The sequence below is a fragment of the Triplophysa dalaica genome, chromosome 17 (assembly GCF_015846415.1).
Source record: "Triplophysa dalaica isolate WHDGS20190420 chromosome 17, ASM1584641v1, whole genome shotgun sequence".
Lineage (NCBI taxonomy): Eukaryota > Metazoa > Chordata > Actinopteri > Cypriniformes > Nemacheilidae > Triplophysa > Triplophysa dalaica.
The window spans coordinates 16,142,153-16,164,044 of record NC_079558.1 but is presented as its reverse complement, the minus strand read 5'-3'; the positions used below and the strand labels follow the sequence as shown (position 1 = coordinate 16,164,044).

General features: G+C 36.3%; 2 protein-coding genes across 2 annotated transcripts; one reads left to right on the top strand and one right to left on the bottom strand.

Moving 5' to 3' along the window:
* Nucleotides 1–740: 740 nt before the first annotated feature.
* Nucleotides 741–9,591, bottom strand: pelo (pelota mRNA surveillance and ribosome rescue factor). Its single transcript, XM_056771995.1, has 13 exons — nucleotides 9,404–9,591; nucleotides 8,809–8,901; nucleotides 8,564–8,714; nucleotides 8,300–8,390; nucleotides 6,936–7,099; nucleotides 6,069–6,129; nucleotides 5,819–5,980; nucleotides 4,546–4,592; nucleotides 4,388–4,461; nucleotides 4,206–4,277; nucleotides 1,285–1,359; nucleotides 1,159–1,190; nucleotides 741–1,076 (listed from the first exon to the last, which is right to left on the bottom strand). Exons 1-13 carry the CDS (start codon nucleotides 9,442–9,444, stop codon nucleotides 982–984), a joined length of 1,158 nt encoding a protein of 385 aa, XP_056627973.1. The 5' UTR covers nucleotides 9,445–9,591; the 3' UTR covers nucleotides 741–981.
* Nucleotides 9,592–10,030: 439 nt separating this feature from the next.
* On the top strand, nucleotides 10,031–15,424 carry ppp1cab (protein phosphatase 1, catalytic subunit, alpha isozyme b). The gene is made up of 7 exons (XM_056771667.1): nucleotides 10,031–10,334; nucleotides 10,717–10,848; nucleotides 10,935–11,165; nucleotides 11,317–11,421; nucleotides 12,264–12,487; nucleotides 14,207–14,341; nucleotides 14,453–15,424. The coding sequence occupies exons 1-7, from the start codon at nucleotides 10,280–10,282 to the stop codon at nucleotides 14,567–14,569; spliced, it is 999 nt and encodes a 332-aa protein (XP_056627645.1). The 5' UTR covers nucleotides 10,031–10,279; the 3' UTR covers nucleotides 14,570–15,424.
* Nucleotides 15,425–21,892: the final 6,468 nt, after the last annotated feature.

Sequence of the window (21,892 nt, the reverse complement as noted above, 5' to 3'; positions counted from 1 at the left end):
GTTAATAAAATTTAGATCATTAGCGTAAATACTTCAGCTCTGAGGCCGGCCAATGAAAAATTCACTTATACACATAGTAATAAAACCCCATGTGAACAGCTTCAGTTATTCACTCCAATCGGTCAGGAAGAGCTCACAACAGTGATAAAAGCAGATAAACTATCATCGTGCATGTTAGACCCTATTCCCTCTAACCTACTGAAAGAGGTTTTTCCTGGTGTAACTGAACCTCTGCTCAATATTATAAACTCATCACTTGCATTAGGATATGTCACAGAAGCTTTATAGCTAGCAGTAATCAGGCCCCTTATAAAAAAGCCACAGCTCAATCCGGTAAAATCAGCTAACTTTACACCTAACTTTAACATAAAATTTCCTAAAAACTGGATGTTGCCACCCAGTTTTCAAAACTAACGGACTGTGTAAACTCCACAGGTTTCTATAGAACACCACGGATGTAGAGCGCATTAGTAAATCCAGAACAATAAGGAAAGTGTGCCTCTCAGATGTTGCCATGGTGAATTTTAAAATTGGGGCTGAATATCATTGATCAAGACTTTTCATAGTCATGGCACATGCTTAACTTACTCAGAGTTGACTAAACTGACTAATTTCAGCTGTTCTGTAAACAAAACTCAGAATTTAAGTTGGTAAAACCTCCGTATTGAAAAGGTCCTCTATTTGATCAATGAAAAATGTATTCACTTGCTTCAGTAAATTCAAATGCATCAACAACAACAAAAACACAAATTTCTGTTTTTATGAAGAATGGTATAATTCAAATAATTTGAACATTTGTTAATGAAGTTGTAAATGTTAACACGATACTGATGCATTCTTTAGTATTTTCATTTCATTTTTAGAATTCTATCTTCTTAAATTTTGGAATTAAATTCAAGTTTTTGCGACTTTTTTCAAGGAAGCTCAGATAAGTCTTTAAATGCAAAATATGTTTCCATCATAGCAAAGAGTCTCATAATGTTAGTCTTCATCTGAGCTGCTGTCCTCCTCTGCGTCAGACACTTCAGCGATGGGAAACCTTAAGATGGCTGCCACTCCACTCAACTGATTCAACTCTGCAGAGATAAATCACATTGTTTCAAAGTCTAAACTAGCATAGTATTGTTTTTCCATAAGCAATTTAAGAAACAAACTTACGTTCTCCAGACACATGCAGACTTGAGAACATCCTTAAACCGAAATGGAAGAGATGACTTACTTAGTGTCAAATAAGTAAAACACAGGTAGCATTATATCAATGTAATGCTCTGCTCTTGTAGATACCTGACAGTTCCGCCGTTCTCTCTCACGTTATCAACCAGACGAACATATCGGCTTCGTGTGGCTATATCCTGATGTCTGCAATGATCCAAAAAATTGTTTATCAATTTATTACATGTAAGCAAGCAAACAAGAGAGATCCATAAAGCAAATGTTGCATCAACAATTTGAAGTGGATACTGCAACACTGTAAAAAATGATTGTATCGTAGTAGGTTTTATGAAATTAATTGAGTAAACTTTACTTAATACAATTGTGTGTCCTTGTTTCAAAATTTCAGTTTAAATTATATTATCTTGGAATTCTAAATGCACAAATTATTGAGTGAATTCAACTTAATTTTATCATGTTCAACCCACTTTAACTTGTATAAAGGATCTTTACTTAATTATTTTGTACTGCATGAAGTCTTTGAGTTAATTTCCCTAACTGAGCAGTGAATTTAGAGTTCCCAGCATGCTTTGCATGCGACAGCATTAGGAGTGTCATTGTTTAGAAAAAAGTGCTATTATGTGCTTTACAATAAAATTAAAGATTTGATAGTATTCACTGTTCAGTTCATTTTAGGATTTAGAAGTGATTTTTTCAGTTTCATGGTTACCATCGTTCCGAAGAGTGGCGCTTGTGCTAAGGTTATGGGAGAGCTCATGATGTTTTTTTTCGCTCAGTGAACATTAATGTTCAGTTTATAGTAGAGCAGAGCCGCGTACCCTACGCTGTAGCCTGAGGTGCTCCTCTCCAAAAATGTAACAACGCGTCAACTCAACACAGGGATCATTCTGTTTGATCCCCTCCCTAAGGTAAAAAAACTCAGCCATAGAGTCATGTTTACTCAACATATTTCCGAATGAATTATCAGAGTAAAATATTTGTGCTTCTGTATTAAACATCTCAAATCTGCAACAAAAGTGAACGTTTACTTGCCGCTATCAATGCTAATGCTTCTCAAATGAGCTGCTTCTTCCTCGGCTCTTGTCATGGTTACACCTGCAACACGCGTGTTGACACTGTCGCCTTGTGGTCATTGCCTGTCGACGCTGACAACAAAGTAGAAGTATAAAAGGCGGTCCAACGCAAAACAAAAAAACGGGCTTAGTGGTGGCTAATGCTAGTACTGAGACAACTCTAACTTGCACATCATATATGCTGTAAACGATAACACATGTTGAACTAAAAATAAAAAAGATCAAGAAGTGCTCTCCAATGCTCAAATTACTATTTCTAGTATTTTTTTGGTTGCATTATCAGCAAAGTGAGTGTTAGATATTATTTTCCCCATAGATAAATAAGCCCACATATATGCATGAATAAGTGTAGCCTATGTGTGGTTTTAAGGCTCACAGAGAGGAAAGCTGCTAGCTCAGCAGACAGCTGGCTAAAAGTGGAGGTAGAGGATCTACTTAAAGCTAAACATTCTTTGTCTGACATGCTATGTTAGCTATACCTTATTTGGAATAACCAGTGTCTTATGGCACACTATATAAAGATGTTTCTTCCACATAGTTTCTATACCTTATTTGGTTTAACAGGTGTCATATTGTGCAGTATATAAGGATTTGTCTTCCCTGAAATAAATGAGTTCAAAAGCTTGATGCCTTTGTGTCTAGTTCTTGTGCTCCCAGATCTGCAGAAGAATTCTCTCACAACATCAAACGTATTTCTGATTTGATTTTAAGTGTAATCCAAAACATAGAAAGAAACTTAGTGTTCGAAAGGAACTAAAAGTTTAAAAGTGAGGCACTGAAACAACTTAGAGAGAGAAGAGCTGGAAAGTTGTATATATTCACACCAGGCAATGACATACTCACTCAGCCTACTTTGTCAAATCCTCCGCACATAACGAACAATGGCGTTTTAAGTCGCTTCAGTGAACCTAGCATTACGGTAAATGAACCGAGTGTAATTATCCAAACACTACATCACAGATCTACAACTAAAAAGGAGAAAGTCTTCAAGCTATACTTTTCAAGCTACATCAACAAATATGAAAAAATACTACTTGAGGCTCGTTTACAGAGGCACTTAACATTGCTTAGCAGTAGTGCTGTCGGTTTGCTGAAATTTTAACATTTTTGTCAGAACTTAAACATAATGTTATCCCTTGGGGGAAATTACCTCAGCGCTATATGAGCGAATGTGGCTTAGCTGGCTGAGATTTTAGCGGAAGCGTCAGTCCTGTGGCAAATACCCCATTTTCAACGAATGTATTTCTAAGGGCTATGACCTGTACAAGCTTTATTTCATGGTTGTTCAGGTAATATCATTAATTTTGCGCATGTTCCTATTTTTAAAGAAGTTTTGAAAATTAACGTGACATCCCCAGTAGTTTAATGTTGTCAGCTGTGGAGGTATGGAACTGCACTTAAACTTTACAAACTACGAGTTCGCCAGGAGATAAATCAGCTTTTCTTCCAATGGACACGCATCATTTGTATTACGAAGGGTTAAGGAAGGTACATCTCTCAGAAAATGTATAAATAAAGATCATATTAGATGTTTCATTTCTATTTGAAGCATGGGGATCGCTAGAGGGCTTAATGTACTTATTTTTATGAAAACCTCAAATTGACCAACATCAGCGTTTTCACTTCTTTTGCCTGTAGCTTGAAATTAGACGTACATGTTCCGACTCGCTATGCTATCACAGGTCACAATTTTTTTTTATTAATCTGCTTTATATGGTTCTGAAATAGAAATTCCATGAAATTGTCAACAAAAAAATTAACATAATAAAACATACTATTTAAAATAATAACAATCACAATACACTTGTAATGAAAGTATGTTATGCTTTTGTTTTTTTAAGACATTCCAACCTTTACACCCATTTTAAAAAGTTTGGTTTATGTGATTTGCGTAACATTTAAACTGTTCTTTCAGTATAAATACACTGTGTAATGACTTAGTTTCATTTTTAAAAATACCTGAATAGTTTGTCACTGATCAGTAAGATGTCAACGGCTAAAGCTTCACTTGCTCTTTCCACATGGGCCAGCCTGTACAGAACAAAAATGTATACAAGTGTTACAGCACTTGTGAAGTGATTTTACAGCATGAATTCATTAAAAAGTTAAAATGTCAGAAGTTATTAAACAAGTTCTATTACCCATAAAAGGCTCTATCTGGTTCTTGTTGGAGCATCTTGTAAAAGTCCTCCAGGGCTTTCACCTCTCCAGCTGCCTAAAACAAAAAAGATCAGAAAATCTGAATAGCAGTATACCGATTGCTAAAACTGTGTGTATGTGGTAAGCCAAACGTAGTCACCTTCGTGTCAGACAGCCGAGCTGTTACTGCTGGATCACACAGAACTTCTGTGGAAATACCAAACATCTTAAATGTCATACACATAAGAAGAAGAAGAACTTTCCACCTTTTCAAAGCTCAAGGTCGCTTCACTAAGTGCTATACAATTTATTTGCACATCAACAATACAGACACATAAGGCCATGCATAGCCACATTATCCAAAATACATTTTGAAAAGATACATTTTTAGCTGAGTCTTGAAGGTAGGCAAAGATGATATCTTACGAAGTGTAAGGGATAGCAAATTCCATAAGTAGGGAGCATTAACACAAAATGACCTACCACCTAAAGTGGACAGCCGAAAACGAGGAATGCACAAAGGTCCAAGCTCAGTTGATCTGAGGGACCGGGCAGGAGAGTAGGAGTAAAGCAGGTCAGACAGATATGCAGGCGCTGGCGGAAGTAACGATACACTGCTTCGCGGCAAAACGGAAGATGCGTGACGTCATGTGAAAAGGGCCTATACACGAAGAAAGTCTGGCAGTTCTGCCAATGAAGCTTACAACTAAAGGAGAAGACGAACTGGAAGCGTTTATGGATTGTGCTTCTAAGGCCCAATCCCAATTCTATATTATACCCTTTCAGTCAGTAAAGAGTTACGTTAGTAAAATTAAGCGACTTTTTATAAATGTTTCAAGTACTCAAGACAAAAAAAACTGAACACAACATTCAATTCAACATAAACAAGATGATTATTAGTTGTTTACATCCTTATTAAAGACCAAATAAAGGCTTGTTGCATTTTGAGACATTATGAGCATTGGGGAAAGCTGCTTCACAAATGAGACCTGCTCGTGATGTCGCACTCAGTCAGCTGGTTTCTTTCGCATCTTTTTCAGTTTGCGAAAGCTACATTTGAACTTGTTGCTCTTGCCATCGCTCTCTGACTCCATGTAGGCATTGGTGTACTCTGTGCGACTGTGTTAGTGTGTGAAAACCTGCCCTACTCTGCGTCTGGTTGGCCAAATATTCAAATTTACTTTACCTAAGCCAATCATCATCAATTATGCGGTTATCTCCCACCCCACTCACACACACCAATCAAAATCTGTTATGTGTCCCAGTCCCACCCCCAACACACAAACCAGAGGAAGATAGCTTTCCAGGTCCTTTGGATGAGAGAGAGCCTACTCGGATGAAAACTGCTTCAGTGAGCTCAATTATAGTAATGCTGAACTTTATTGTCAATAATGGTAACGCCGCTGTAACAGAGGAAATTAAGGAACTCTGACCTTTTAGTGAGTACTTGTGTCCGGATGAGGAGTGCACCAGCATGAATTTAGATCTGTTCTCCAGCAGAATCTTGCAGTCTTGTCTCACAGCTTCTTTGAAGAGGTAAGTGATGAACTGATCTTTCACAAAGCCTGGACTGGCCACCAGAATACACTTTATCACTAAAAAGCACATAATACAAAAATAAATCTATTTTTTGCCACCCTTCCTATTAGTTGAAATGAAAACAGAAAAACATTGAAACTTCACCGTCAAAATTGAAATGTCTCAGAATCCCCTGCATAACAGCTTCATAAAATCGCTCTAATGCCTGAAATAGAGCAGACAGATCCATTGTATAGATACATTTCACATATTGATGTAATATCTGTCAGTTCAACATTGTATTACAATCGAAAACAAGCAGACATGAGAATATTCAAAAGAGCATTCCTACTCATGTTCTGGTATAAACATTGTACTGTAGGGACAATTCAAGCCAACATTTTACCTATCTAAAATATAAGTGAAAGAAAAACTACTATATCCACATATAAAATTTGCATGGCGTTTGGAGGCAATTTCAACAATTAAATAGGGAAATCCTCTATATTTTGAGGTGGAACTCTGTCCCCCCCTCAATATTCAATCCCTGGACACCGGGAGTGTCGATTAGAAATAAAATGAAGAATCAATTGATCAAATTAATAATTAAAACATAAAAATGTAAACAAATAAATAACCTTTCAAATTTGAGAAATGAATAGACTTATTTAAAATCGTTTATTTAACTTGTGTTATAAAATGCAGTTTAATTAAACAATAAAAGTAATAATATAATGTATAATTAAATAGATACATTGAAAACTGTTTATAAATAATTAAATGTTTTATTATGCATATTTTAAATGAACATTTTATATCGCTTTTTTTAAAAAGCATTTGCCAAATGCTTTTCTCTCTCTATTTGCCAATTGCTTTTCTTTGTTGTATTGCCAAATGATTTCTTTATAACATTAAAGTACCACAAACTGCAAACTAGTAAACTGGTGTGCCATTTGAAAACAGCAACTATACATTTGTGATATATTGTCTCTAGATACAGATGTATGTAATAATATCAAAATTCCTTTTCACCTTGTCATGTTGGGTGCAGCTACCTTTCCTTTTACGTGGAATGGTGACTTCAACTTTAGCCCTCATCAAGGTCATAGCAGGGGTCACAAGAACCAGGTTGGCTAGACCTTCCTGCATCACCACAGCAGCCACATCCGCTTTCTGAGCAGGATCACATGCTTGTTCTGTAAAATAAATCATCAGTAATAACAGAAAGTTTGAAAATCTGTCATTATCAGACATGTTCACAAGTCTCTGAGGTCCAACTCGTGTCTCAAGTCTTTGATGTTGATTCTACAGGAGTTAAAGTGGACATCACAAGTCTATTTTCTATTTTTTAGCAAATGTCCTTTCAACTTATTGTAATTAAAAGTGTATGAGGCTGAACAATAAAACAAATTACTTTTACAGAATGTCTTGTTCATTTAGCCCACTCAAAATGGTCTAATAAAGCATAAACTTTTATCATGAATCTGTAATAATCTTGGTCATCCTTAATTTAGCGTTTTATACTATTTGTTTTTTATTTATTAATTTAAGGGGGAGGTAAAATGCTATTTCATGCATTCTGACTTATTCACACTTTTAAAGATGCTGGCTCCTCATGATTAACATGGTCAACTGGTCAAAAAACTAATAGGACGTATGACGTAGTATTTCTGTGCTCGATACACTCCGCCAGTGTTTGTATGGGTGTCGTAATTTTTTTTCATACATGAATTTCCCTTGTTGGAGAATTTTCCCAGAAAAGCACACAATCTCAAGTATGCACGACCTTACATTTCGCTATCACACTGGAAAGCAGTCAAAACATTAAGAGCAATTCTTGTTATTAAACCGTTTACTAAAAAACATAGGCTAAGGGGTACAGTACAGTATGTCCAGCAGTTGTGAAGTTGGTACATGTCATTAGAAGTATAATTTACAGACTTATTTGTTGACCAGTTGTGGTCTGTGCTATAAATAGTACAAGTTCTGAACTTTTCTATTGTGTTTTATTTGTTCCAGTATAGTAATGATAATATTTCCAATAACAATATTTTTATATAAAATATTTGAAGTTAATAGGTGTCTTTCACATTGACCCACAGCAACATTAAAATAGTGAAGATTAGTGTACCATGTTTTATACAAATAATGTATACTATTTAGTTTCCATTCCGTTTTTATTTTGTCAGAACAAAAGCAGCAAATATACTTTGTTGAGATTTTTTTGGATAATTGTTTTAAATGGTGTAGTTCTTACGGTCACACTGTTGTCCAATGTTTTAAACAAGGATGCTAATAGAGAGGCAAAAGTTTGGGATTGCAGCTTTATATATTCGGCAAAATTGTTACTGGACACAACTGAAAATAAAAAAACATAAAATAAAACAACACATTACCAATTCGGTCCAGCACTACACTGTCCCAGACTTTCTTTGCAAGGGTGAAATTTCTGTTTAGCTCCAGCTCAATGGTGTGATAGGCGCCCATCTGCATGTGCATAGAAAAAATACTAATAAGTTGGCTAAATGTTAACATGAGTGGACAGAGATTTTTCTTTAATTTAAAGCATGCTGAAAGAAGTGAAATATTAAAGTTAGGCTATTTACTGAGTGAGCTATACTTTATAACAAAAATATATATAAAAACACATGACCACTGACCTTGACATACTGGTTCTCCTGGATATTGGTTCCTTTCACTCTTAGTTGACAGGCCTGTGAATCAAAGTCTATTGTCTCCACACATAAAGTCAGTGTGGTTCTTACACGTGAGCTGCCCACACTGCCAGTAGAGGACTCTGTCTGCACCTTCCTGTTAGGGATATCAGTTCATCTTCATTGAGCCAAATCCTGACATCAGGTATACTGTCGATTTGAGACAATTAACAAGTATCTGTGTGTCTCACCTTATGGTTGAGGCTCTGAGGCTGTCACCCACCTGCAGCAGATTGTAGGTGTGCCACATGTCTTCTGCCTCCTCAGGTATGAGGGTCACCTGACTGAAAGAGAAAACATTGAGATCATATAACAAACAATTTAAAGAAATCATTAGTTTGTACTGTGTACACATACTAAGTTTTAGATGTTGCACCCCAATTTGACTACTTATAGAATTCCACAAAAGGGTGTGCTTGTTTTGTTTTATTAGGAAAGTACATATTAGTTTAAAACAGCATACTATAAGCAGCGTTTTAAGTTTGAATTACTCTTTAAAGCTCATATTAAAATAAATAAATAATACTTTCCAATGCAGATAACCTCAAAGTGGCCAAATAACAGATGATATTATGGTCTATCATTACTTGACTTCCCAAGAAAGTTACAAATAACTTCTCTGCTTATCAACGCATATCGTTTAGCAGCAAAAATACCAGACACCTTGATTTTCTGGTACCACAACAAACTCTTTACACGAGTATCAGCTGTCTCGGAAACCAAACCCAAAAAGATTGACAACTCACTTTGTTTTGACACCCAGCCCATGTGTTCACAAGCACTTACCCCGCATTGTCCTTCTCGATGTCCTTATGAACCAACTTCATGGTAAAGCAGGTTAACTATTCAAAAACTAAAAGCATCTTTATTTATTCTGACTGATTTTTTATTGGTTTTGCGCCGTCAGCACTGGCATACTCTTGCTTGAGAACAATCACACCACAGGAACTGTCGCCTTCTGATTGCGTCAATGGCCGATACAATTGCGTCATACAATGCGTCATACTACTAGCAATTTTTTACTTCCTTGTTGAATAAAAATGTTGTATCTTAATGAATAAATGATACGTTTATTGTAGTTGTTTTGCATGTTCCATTAATTTAATAGACCGCTGATATATAGATAAATGGAAACCTGTGTAAACCAGATTTTATACAATACATTAAATATCAAGCGCAAGAATATTTAAACACCACATATAGTGACACGATATGTGAATACAGTGTTTGGGTTTAGCAAAACTAAGATTATACGACAGCACATGTAGTTTAATATGCCTATAAACTGGACTATAATAAATCCGGAAATTCAAAAAAGAGTGACGCACTGAATATCCAATCGTTTTTCGTTATGTGTGATTTGAGGCGTCGTCGTGAAGCGAGAGCAGCCAATCTCAGACGCGTTTCAACATCCGTCCCGCCCTTTTAGCGCTTCCTGCAACCGTCTGCGGTCGCCTTGCTAGTTACCTCAAATAGGGACCTGCAAAAAGGTTTATTCGCAGCACTATTATCATAATCCAAACTCAGGAATACTAACATCAGTGGGAAGTTTTTATATCGGTCGTTTTATAGATTATTGTTGTGTATTTGTATTGGGCGGTTTCCCGGTTCGTCCTATTTCCTGGCTCTCGGTTAGCCGGCTAATCTCCAGCGAGCAACAAAATGGCTGAATCGGACAAATTAAACATCGACTCGATCATTCAGCGTCTTTTGGAGGGTAATAAATCTTTATTTTCATAACTACTGTGTGGTTTTGGGTACTATTAACATGAATGACCGATCAACGAGTTGTGTTTATAAAATAATTATCATCCCAGTGTGTTCATTTGGTGTCTGAAATAGTGTGAAATCTTCTCTGTTCTGTTATATCCAAATCTGAAATTAGATTGTTTTTGTCATGTTGTTTTGTGTTTAATGTAAATATTTGTCTTGCTAAACACACGTAATGTCTTCACCAAAGCTCACAAACGATGCGACAAACTATGTTCTCAATACGATCAGCGAAGACGGAACTAATGCGGACGCTGTATGTGGTTTCAGTCCTGTGTTGTGTTTAAAGTATGTTTAAAAGTGATTTTAAGTGCCTCATGTATTTTCAGTTAAGGGCTCCAGACCTGGTAAAAATGTCCAGTTAACAGAGAATGAAATCCGTGGATTGTGTCTAAAATCTCGGGAAATCTTCCTCAGTCAGCCAATACTGCTGGAGCTGGAAGCACCACTTAAAATCTGCGGTAAAATCCCCATCCACTTGGAAATAACCTTGCTCTCAGTCTTGGTTTTGAATAGATTGAAGCAGTCGTCTTCTTTTTTTCTACAGGGGATGTTCATGGTCAGTACTACGACCTGCTCAGGCTCTTTGAGTATGGAGGATATCCTCCAGAGAGCAATTACCTGTTTCTGGGAGACTATGTAGACCGAGGCAAGCAGTCATTGGAGACCATCTGCTTGCTGCTTTCCTACAAAATCAAATATCCAGAGAACTTCTTTCTTCTCAGAGGAAACCATGAATGTGCCTCCATCAATAGGATATATGGATTCTATGATGAATGTAAGTATGAAAAGAAACTGTCTGGCCAAGTTGTTTTGCACATACTTGCAGTCGCAACGTATTGCTGCACAACAGAAAGATATGTCACACACTGATAATGTTTTGCTGTACGTGATGGCGCATCTCTGAACATTTGGTTGTCTTTTGGCAGGCAAAAGGCGGTATAACATCAAGCTTTGGAAAACATTCACAGACTGTTTCAACTGCTTGCCTGTAGCTGCTATTGTGGATGAAAAGATATTTTGTTGTCATGGAGGTATGTATGTGCATTTAATATATGTTTAAGATTTGCATACTTTAGATCACCTCAAAACCTTTCCTTTGACTGTGTAACACTGTATTGAATCTTTACTTCATAGACTCTTTCCAGTAGCCTTTATGTACTGTACCTTTTAAAAAAATTCTCTGCGTTGTTTTTACTGAAGCAGAAGCTTATGAAGTTTTACTCTAGCATATTATTCTATAGCACTTTTCCCGAAATGCATATATCATTTAAAAATGTTTAAATGGTTTGGGCAGAGAAAGCAACTGGCAATAATGTGTTTTTCTCTTCTTAGTCTTGAAAGACATTTATTGGCTGTGAAACATGGAAAATGTTTATTTAATCAATGTATTTATATAAAATATATGGCGTTTATACCAATATATTTGAATATCTCTGTGTTATCAACATCAAGTCATGTTTTGTAGTTACATTTATGTGTGTCCGCTGAATTTTTGTCTGACCCACACAGGATTGAGAAGAACAAAAACAAGCTAGTCCCAATGCTTTTTTCCAATGAAGTGTGCATACTAATGTAACCAAAAACGAATTCTCTGTCTCCATTAACTACCTTGTCAATGTCTGCAAATTCTTAAAGCAACTTTGTGTGGTGGCCTTGTGAGCTGTAAACAACATCAAAAACAAAAAAACGTGCTTCTATCAATTATATATCATTAAGTGCTGACGAATTGAAATTTAGTCCAGATCTAAGATTATTTGACGAATACTTATCCTAGAAAGGCAATCCAGACAGCAAATCATATATATTGACATGGCAGTTGGCAGTGTGGGGGTCAGATCATATTAGTGTCTGACATCTTCTCTTTTTTTTTCAGGGCTTTCTCCAGACCTGCAGTCTATGGAGCAGATCAGACGTGTGATGAGGCCTACAGATGTTCCCGACCAGGGTTTGCTTTGTGATCTGCTATGGGCTGACCCTGATAAAGATGTCATGGGCTGGGGAGAGAATGATCGTGGCGTCTCCTTTACCTTTGGGTCTGATGTAGTTGCCAAGTTCCTTCACAAACATGATATGGACCTCATATGCAGGGCACACCAGGTGAGAATTTTTTTCTTTATCTTTATCCAAATTGTTTTTGCTGTTGAAAACATATTACAGTTTTTGACTTTTAACCTTTTTGTTGGTAAATGTTTTGAATTCAGCTTTCACATCTGGTAATTTCAGAAACAAAGTTAGGTAACTAGTAACAAGGTCATTTGCAGTCTTTGTTTTCCTTTGGGCCGTTTTCTAATTGTATTTACACTGGCATTAGACCTTCTGAAGTGATGTAAGCCTACAGAGTGTGGTATTTAAAAAAAACATAAACAACCGGAGAAGGACGAAGGAGCTCTTTTCGTTCTTCCAAAAGACATTTTTGAACTAAAAGTTCAACCCGTTCTTGATACAGAAAGTGTGTTAGTTGCAAAATAGTTTTGCAACTACAAAACAGTCTGCGCTGTGTCTGACTGTACGCTGTGTAACAGGTTGCTGATGGCATAGGGCTGGACGATAAATATCATGATTCACCCTAATTATACATGCCTAAATCGATTCTGTGTTTTCTTCCGTGAACTACAGCTCTTCGATCAATAAGAAGTACTGCTTGATTTAAAATCGCTACGAGATTGAGTCTTTTATAACGTGCATTTGAAAAAAGCAACACTTTGCAAACATCATCACTAAAAATATACTTTATTATCATGAAAAGGTTTGAAGAACAGATAGAATATGACCATTTGGCATTTCCTGGAACTAATCCTTCTTCTGCTGTTTCCCATATTCTGAGTTTCTGTGCTAGAGCTCCTTCTGGTTTTCAGATGTGGCGGCATTTAACCGTAATTCATAGAGAAACTGCGAGCATAAGCATTCGCACGATATATCACCCAGCCCTACGATGGCATACAGTGCAGTTCTTGTGTCTGGTTGTTTTCTGCTTGTGTCTACTTAGCGCGCGTACACACACACACAAACAGCCGCACAGAAGAAGACACTCTTAATTCGGGACGATGGCTGAGAGAACGTTTGAAAGTTTGGTTACACTTCACCAAAGTTGATTCTGACAGTAACAATGCTCAAATTGTCACTATGCGCAGGCGCGGAATAGAATTATTCGTTGACAAATGAACATAAATGTGCTGGCAAAGTCGCTTTGTTTAGACCAAGATGGACAAACTACAACCTGCTACATCAAATTTGAAATCAGCTGTGTGGCAACACTTTGGATTTTGTGAAGCCAAAGAGAAAGGTATCGTTGATAAGACCCATACTGTGCGCAAAGTCTGTGGGACAGTTCATCCAAAAATGAAAATTATGTCATCATTTACTCACCCTCAGATTGTTCCAATCGTGTATACATTTCTTTGTTCTGCTGAACACAAAAATATTTTGAAGAATGCTTGTAACATAACAGATCTCATCCCCCATTTACTGCCAGATTAGGGGAAATAAATACTGTGGCAGTAAAGATCTGTTTGGTTCTTCCAAAAATTATTTGAATATGTTTTCTTTGTTGAATATAGGAAGCCTTGCCATTGAGCAATCAATATAGCCCCACCTTCGTTTGGAGGGAGGTTTCTGATTTTTATGTTAAAGTAACACTGAAATCAAAAATGATATAAAAAAATCAAAAAGTTTTTGTAACCCATATTGTTTTTTCATGGTTTTTGCTTACAGATTTTCTTTTGACCTTTAAACTGTTGTATTAAAGCAGTATTGCACTCACATCATGGTGTGTTAGTCTTATATCAGCACACTGTAATTGTAACTCTTTGTAAACAGGTGGTGGAGGATGGCTATGAATTCTTTGCAAAGAGGCAGTTAGTCACACTTTTCTCAGCTCCCAACTACTGTGGAGAGTTTGACAACGCAGGTGCTATGATGAGCGTTGATGAAACCCTCATGTGCTCGTTTCAGGTTTGTACTTTTTTATAATTAAACTAAAGTTTTGGCAAGTACAAAATTAAAATCACCAACAACAAGTTAAATGTCTGTTCATTAGATCACATACTCATACTTTTTTTTCAGATTCTGAAACCGGCTGAGAAGAAAATGCTCTCATATGGTGGGGCTGGCGCATTTGGAGCTGGTAGGCCCATAACTCCTCCACGAAATGCAGCCAAGGGTGGCAAACCCAAGAAATAACACCAACTCCTGCAACACACACATCCATCTTTTCCTTCACTCTACCTCTCCTTCCTCCTTTACTCCAAACACCAAAATCAGTGCAGGGCCTTTTTTAGCTGTCTCCATCAAGATGAGATTGCTGTGAATCTGAGTGATATTTGCGAGTACTGAACAGAAATGCCCTCTTGGAGTCTGTTGGTGTGTATGTAAAACATCTAAAGTATCTATTTGTAGAAACTTTTGTTTGTGGTGTGTCTGTGTGTGCGAATGAGATGTTTCTTTTCTAGTAATTGATTATTTTACTGCATTTTTAGCCATGTTGGTTCATTTCTTTGTAATGCATCTTTAGCCATAACTTGGGATGTTTATTGGACCTAAGTGACACGTTTCTTTAAAAACAAAGCCTCAGGGTCTGGTTGCTCATCCCCATAGTGGAAACGGGCTGCTTTATTCCCCACTAGCTCTAAAGCAATCTAAACAGAGGTGATTGTGTCCTTAAATGTGTGTACATCACTGCCACTCTCTTAAATGTGAAACGTTAAGTGTGTTTCTTGACTGTAGTTATTGACGGCATTCTGCACATTTTCTGAAATCGCCTATTTTGGCACATTCTTCAGCAAACTTCCCAATGTTGTAATAGCTTGACCTGTTAAAATATTTGGCTTTTCCCTTTTTTAGATCATGATGCATATGTGAATAAAACCGTGTGAAAGCCTGCAAGTGACATGGGTGCCATCACAGTTGCATTTTGCACAGAAAACTACTGTGCTACTCTTTCTTTTTTTGAAAATTAACTTTAACCAATTAAAAGGACATTTTCTTTCTTTTTGTAGTCTTATGAATTCAGGCCAATAAAGTGAGAATCTACTGCAAGAGTTTGGAGAGTAATTTTAAATCGCTGATATAAAACAAATGTATAAGATTTAGTGTATTCAATGTTTTTAAGAAGGTTTATTTTTCTGGTCCAGCTTTATCATAAGAACGAGGTTATGCAAGGGATAGTGATACCCAAAAATTTACACTCATTTACTCACCCCCATCTGATTTCCGACAAAGTTGGGAGCCAAACTACATAAGCACCATTCATTTCGATTGTATGTGCACAAAACCACAGAGACATTAGTCAACGTATAATGTGTTTAACAGATAACCATGCACAAAAGCAAATCAGAGAACTTTCTGTATGGAAGCCCTGAACCACAATGTAAAAAAACTTGAAGTATGTTTTTTTCATTACGTTCCCTCCTGTAGCTTAAAACTATCTTGTTTATTTTTTCTCTTGTTGAGACCACACATAAGAAAAAACGTTTGCTAGCTAACAATTAGCATACAGTACCAACACTGACCACAAGATGTCGCTATCGGCCGTCAGTAAGAATTAAATCTTGTGCTCACAATACCTCTCTGCTGAAATATCCTATAATTCCATTATTTTGTTAAGGTTACTTGTGTTTGATATGGCAGTGGTTCTCAACTGGTTTGGACATGGACCCACATTTTCACATGGTCGTCAAGCCGCGACCCCACTTTTCTGAAATTTGGAAATGGGGATTTGTTGGACCCCTAACGGAGATAGAACCTTCTAATGCTAAAAAATCACTTTCTCCTTGGAGTTATAAGGTTCTATCTTCAGAACATTCATTATAGCAATACATTTCAAGCAACTCACATCTTTTTTTATCATCTTTGTTAAAACATGAAATTGGTGTTTTAATAATGTGTAGATAAGCTACATTTATTTAATATTAAAGGACGACTTTTTTCTTGTTCAAGATTAGCAAAAGAATTAGGAAGCTATCGCTGCTGGCTAGTGTTTATAAATATAAAAAATCATATCAAAAATACTGGAGTTTGCGCTTCTCTCATTGACAAGCGTGTCAATAAATTGTCTGCATCCGAAAATAAGTATTGAGTCATGAATAGTAATGGTTTGCCACTTCCTCCGAGATTTATGAGTGTGGATCAGATGGACACTTCTCTATCCCATGATGCCACGGGAGCTGAGCAACGCTCAAATTTCCAAAGTAAATAAAACAAATATAGCGGTAAACTTTTAGGCGGACGTCCGTTTTTAATGTAAGTGCCAATAAATTGATTTTCGTGACTAAATTATGTTTTTATCAACTCTCACGTGTAGGTTGTTGTTAATACGTCATAGGTCAAAGAGCAGATATTTATTCATACTGCTCCCACTCATAGGCTACTATATAGACGTTAGTTAATGGGTAGGAACTTATTCAAATTCAGTATGTAGCCACTGTCCCATTATGCGATCGGACGCAGCCAGTAGGCTACAACGCCAAAAACAATGGCTGCGTCCGATCGCATAATGGGATTCAAGGGCTGCGTTCTTTTTTTTATTATTATTTTTTATTATTTAATCAATTCAGAGATAACAATTATGAAACACAACTTTTTCATACACTACATAAAATATACCAAAAATACATTCAAAGTAATCTGAACATATAGAAGAAAGATAAAAAATAAAAAAACACGTATTAATCATAGTACATGAAAGATCATATCTCTTTAAAAAATAAACGCTTTTTTGTTATTAATTACTCTTAGTGATTTGTTTAAATGTTCTTCTTCACATAAGAAGTCTATAAAGGTAGATATTTTCTTAACAAACCTTTGTTTGTGTAATTAGAATTTTGCCACAAGGATAAGAAAGTAAACTGTAAATTCTAAAGATTTGTTCTGGTTTTCAAAAAAGGAAATAATATCCTTAATGTGTTATTTACAGTCCATATTAACGTTAGAAAAACAATAGAAACTCAACCCTTTCCAGAAAAGTGATGAAATATTACATGAGAAAAATAAATGACAAATATCTTCCCTTTCTTTTTTACAGAAGGTGCATTTATCAGCTACATCACAAAATGTTGTATCTCCTCAGCATTTATATGGTAATAGCCATGTTTCCCTCCATTGAATGTCATCTATTTTGAAAGCCCCCCAAAAATTCCCTCTTGGAGAAATTGAGTTTGACGAGATTGAGATATTTGATGAATAAATGTATTATTACGTTCTTTATTTAAAAGCGAAACACCTCCAAACATAACTGTGAAAGTTGTTTGGAGCATGACTCATGGGTAAGGGAAGCTCTCATCAAACATTTGAATCCATCAGGAATTGCCTTTATAATGGAGTTAAACAGAACGGGACATTGATGGATATTCAAAAAACATTCATAACATAACAAATCACTATTGGAGTTCAATAGATCAGCAACAAAAAATATGTTTTTATTAAACCATTTCTAAAAAAACTGATCTATTTCTTTTTTTAATACCCCAATTATTCCATAAAATTGATTTGTGGGGCGAAAAGTTTATCAACCATTTTAACCAATTAATTTTAAATGTATTGTTAGTGTCATCAAAATGCAGGACTTCAAGATCCCCATCACTCCTTTTGTTTGCTAAAACATCTTTCTTCAATATATGAGGTTTATAATCCCAAATAAAATCAAGAAAAGTCTTGTCTATATTTTTGGAGATGTGATTATCAACAGCTAAAGACAGGGAAGGGTACACAAATCTGGATAATCCTTCTGCTTCGGATAAAAAAAGGTCTGCCTAAGATTTATCAATCTCTTAAAAAAAAAGAAATAGAATTACATAAATTTCAATGTTTTCAGAGCATTACATGTATTCATTGCTTTTTGTTTGTTCAAAGAGATCTACGTACAATTTGAAGTCATTAATAACATCTGAAAAAATTGGTTAACATTGAGCCCACTTTTTCTTATACATATGGAATTTTCCTAATCAAATAAACAAATGTATAATATGTTGTTGTTTACAGTTAAAATTTTCATATTCTGTATGAAAAAGCATGGGGGGTTCAGCGTTCTTTGAAGGCTTCTTCGAGGCGTCTCCTTTCAGTTCGGTTCTTGAACTTTTGAGGCTGCGTGCTTTGAAGAACAAGTCCTCGTTTTTAAGTCCGGGACCTTTGAAGATTGCAGCCCCCGAATTGGGACACAGCTACTGTTTCCTCAAATATTTCGCACTGTCACTGAGGAGCCCGGCCACATGACAAAGAAAGCTGATCCTGATTGGTCCTCTTGTGTGCATTCAAAGTGCTGATTGGCTCGCAGATAGAGCCTGATAGAACCAAATTATACTATATATTTTTTATATAGGCCATTTTTGATATTTAGATTTTTGTTTGTTATCAACAGATTCTGATGGTAAGTTTTGCCTATATAAAGCATTATAAACTGCATACAACATAATACTCATTCTCACAGGACGATGAGGATGATGAGACAACTTCTGCCACAGAAACGCCTACAGAAGTAATATTAATAAAGTGTCCACATTTCAACAATCTACACACATTTATGTGAAAAAATGTGCCTATAGAATTTATGTTTATAACGAAGTATAACTGACTGCCTTATCTCTCCTCGTCCACCAGAGTGTGGAAGAACAGCAAGACGAGGGCCCATCAAATTCTGCTGCACTGATGAACACAGTTCAGTGATGTTCAAAATATACCAGAGATTAAATCTGTAGAACTACATTATGTAACTGTAATCTATTGTATTTTCAGTTATCATTTAAGGAGTTATAAACACCATATCTGATTAAAATTATGGAAAAAAAGAACAAAGAAATTAGATTAGATTAGATTAGATTAGATTCAACTGATATACTGATATATATATGAAATGATATACTTGGACCACCTGATTGAAAAGACAGATCTGGAAATTGACATCCTGCTCCCCTCTAATTATGGCAATATTATGGAGAACAACACATGCCACAATAGAGGGCTCGGCGTAGACCAAGGGAGTTGCGCTTTCGTTCTGTGTTTTGGGGTAAAACAAAGCTTGAAAACGTAGAGAGAAGGTATAATGTTTTCGAACAATCCAACACTCCCTTGTTTCTGGGGTTTACATGACATGCAAATAGCCATTCAAAAGCATTCATGCTGCTCAAATTATTGTTTTGTCTTTATATAGACCAGGGGCCCGTTTCAATAAGGAGGTTCAAACAACTCTAGGATAAACCTTGAACTCAGAGTTGGTTGACTTAGAAATTAGAAACTTTGAGTTTTTGGTTTCAGAACAGCTGATTTAAGATAGTTCAATTTACCCTTGGTAGGCTTACCCAGGGTTAAGCACGTGCACCATGACTATAAAAAGCCATCATCAATGGAGCTCTAATGTTACGATTCACCATGGCAACAGCACCAAAGAAAGCAACATGGCGACAGAAAGCACTTGAGTGTGAGGCACACTTTCCGCTCTGCATACAGTGGATTTATAGATGTCCTGAAATGACTTAAAGGAGGCATGAATTAAAAACAGAATTTTAACCCGAGGCTTTTGTTATATAAGAGGATAACAAAAGAAATATAATGTAAGTGTCAGAACTTAAAACAGCCTTGTAGCTGAAATAACATCTGAAATTGACACCAGGCCCAATGAACCCCACGTTTTGGAATGCACCTATCTTTGACGACATTGATAGGTTGAACACCGTCTCCACAGAAAAATATCATCGACTTCATCTGTAGCCCCACCCACTGGTTCGCTCAATATTAGCTAAATATTGTGACACCCTATTGTACTATGCGTCACTATTGCTTTGTTAGAGATCGCTTGATGTGCCCTGAGCACTATTCGCACGAGATTAGTATTACCTGGGGACCTCTAGTCATTTGTAATACTTGCAAAGGTTGTCTTTGATCGTAATCCGTTCAAATCTCCGGAATCTCTGTGATTTGGCGGGCTCATATCCAGCGTTGCGAATAATGGAGGCTGTTTTGAAGTGTTTTGGTACTATTTTGTGTGTGTGATATCCATAAGTTACCGGGAGTCTCCCGTTTGTTTATTTATCATAGAAACTCTTTAACATTTGAGACCCGCGATCGTGGAGATCTTTTGTCCGGTTCGGGATCACGGGTCTCAAATGCTGACAGGTACGGTCATATATCATTAAATGTAATACAACTATAGGCTATACAAACTATACGCAAAGCCTTCCCATCACACAACTAAGTCAGTAAATAAGTCAGTAAATTTGAGTAAAATCATCCTGTGCAAATGCGTCATATGAAATACTGATGTGGGGAGGTCATTTATAAATCACAGGAGGTCTCCAGATAATTCTGATGTCATGTGAAAACTGTGAATGGTGCTAATGTGTAACCTGACGTTAAGTCTCTTATCAAATTCACAGAAGGCTCCAACTACGCAAACTGCTGTCCAATCAAATCAGAAAATAGCCTATACTTTATACCTAGATTTTGATGTTTTTGAATGTAAAAGTCACGCGAATGTCATAAGTAGACCTCATACAACCAGTCATTGTGAGTTTTTGTTAAGTATTGTCTTAGTCCAGTTTAGTTCGTTTACGCTCCTGTGCAGTCTATTATTATATTCCCTTTCTCATTGTTGTTTTACCCCCTCGTGGGTTTCGGGGTTTTGTTTTGTGTTTTATTTAAATAAATAATTATTTTGTGTCGACTTCGTCTGCACTTGCCTCATCCCAACTACATGTTACAACCTTTGAAAGGAACAGTCCTCTACAAATAACAGATCTATGGTTTTGTATCTTGTGTGTGTGGTATAACTTTATAAATTAAATTAAAATCTTTTGTGGGAAATTGCATACTGGTGCATAGAACAGCGTTTTTAACTTGCTGGTATAGACTTCTAGTTATGCAAGCTTACAGTGAGTATTTGCCATGTCAAAGATTCTCTTTGAATCTTGCTGAGTAGGATGAAGGTTTGTTTAACTGTCTAGCTAGCTATCAAAAAATGTAATTCCGGTACCGTATCTCTATCGCCCCCTTAAGTACTGAGGTTTGTTACAGCTATGCAGTAGCTATGCACGTGTACAGCAAGACCGCACCCATCAATCAATTGCATCTGTGTTTCATGGCTTGTATGTCTAACTTAAGTCTGTGTTAAGAAATTCTTAGTCCAATATCGTTATCATATTTTTGAAATAGCAGCATGTATGCGACGCACAATACTTTTCTGTATTCATGACCACAATGCATAGTATTCAAAACAATGCAGTGCATTTGACCAGTATGAAAATAATATCAGTTAAATAAAAAGGGTGTCATTTTTTGTAATGTGGACTGGACTAACTGTTTGGAATGTTTAATCTTACAATTGTTTCATAATGTGAATTTAAGAATTACTATGTTTAGTTATCAGTAGTAGTATGCTTTTGTAAACCGAGCCAAATATTAAAAGTGTGTTGTAAAATGTCTGCACCGTGCAGTGACATGTGTCTTGGAATATTTTTAGTTCTGATACCAATTCAAGTTAACACAAATGTTGCTACTAGCTCAATTCTTAACACTTAC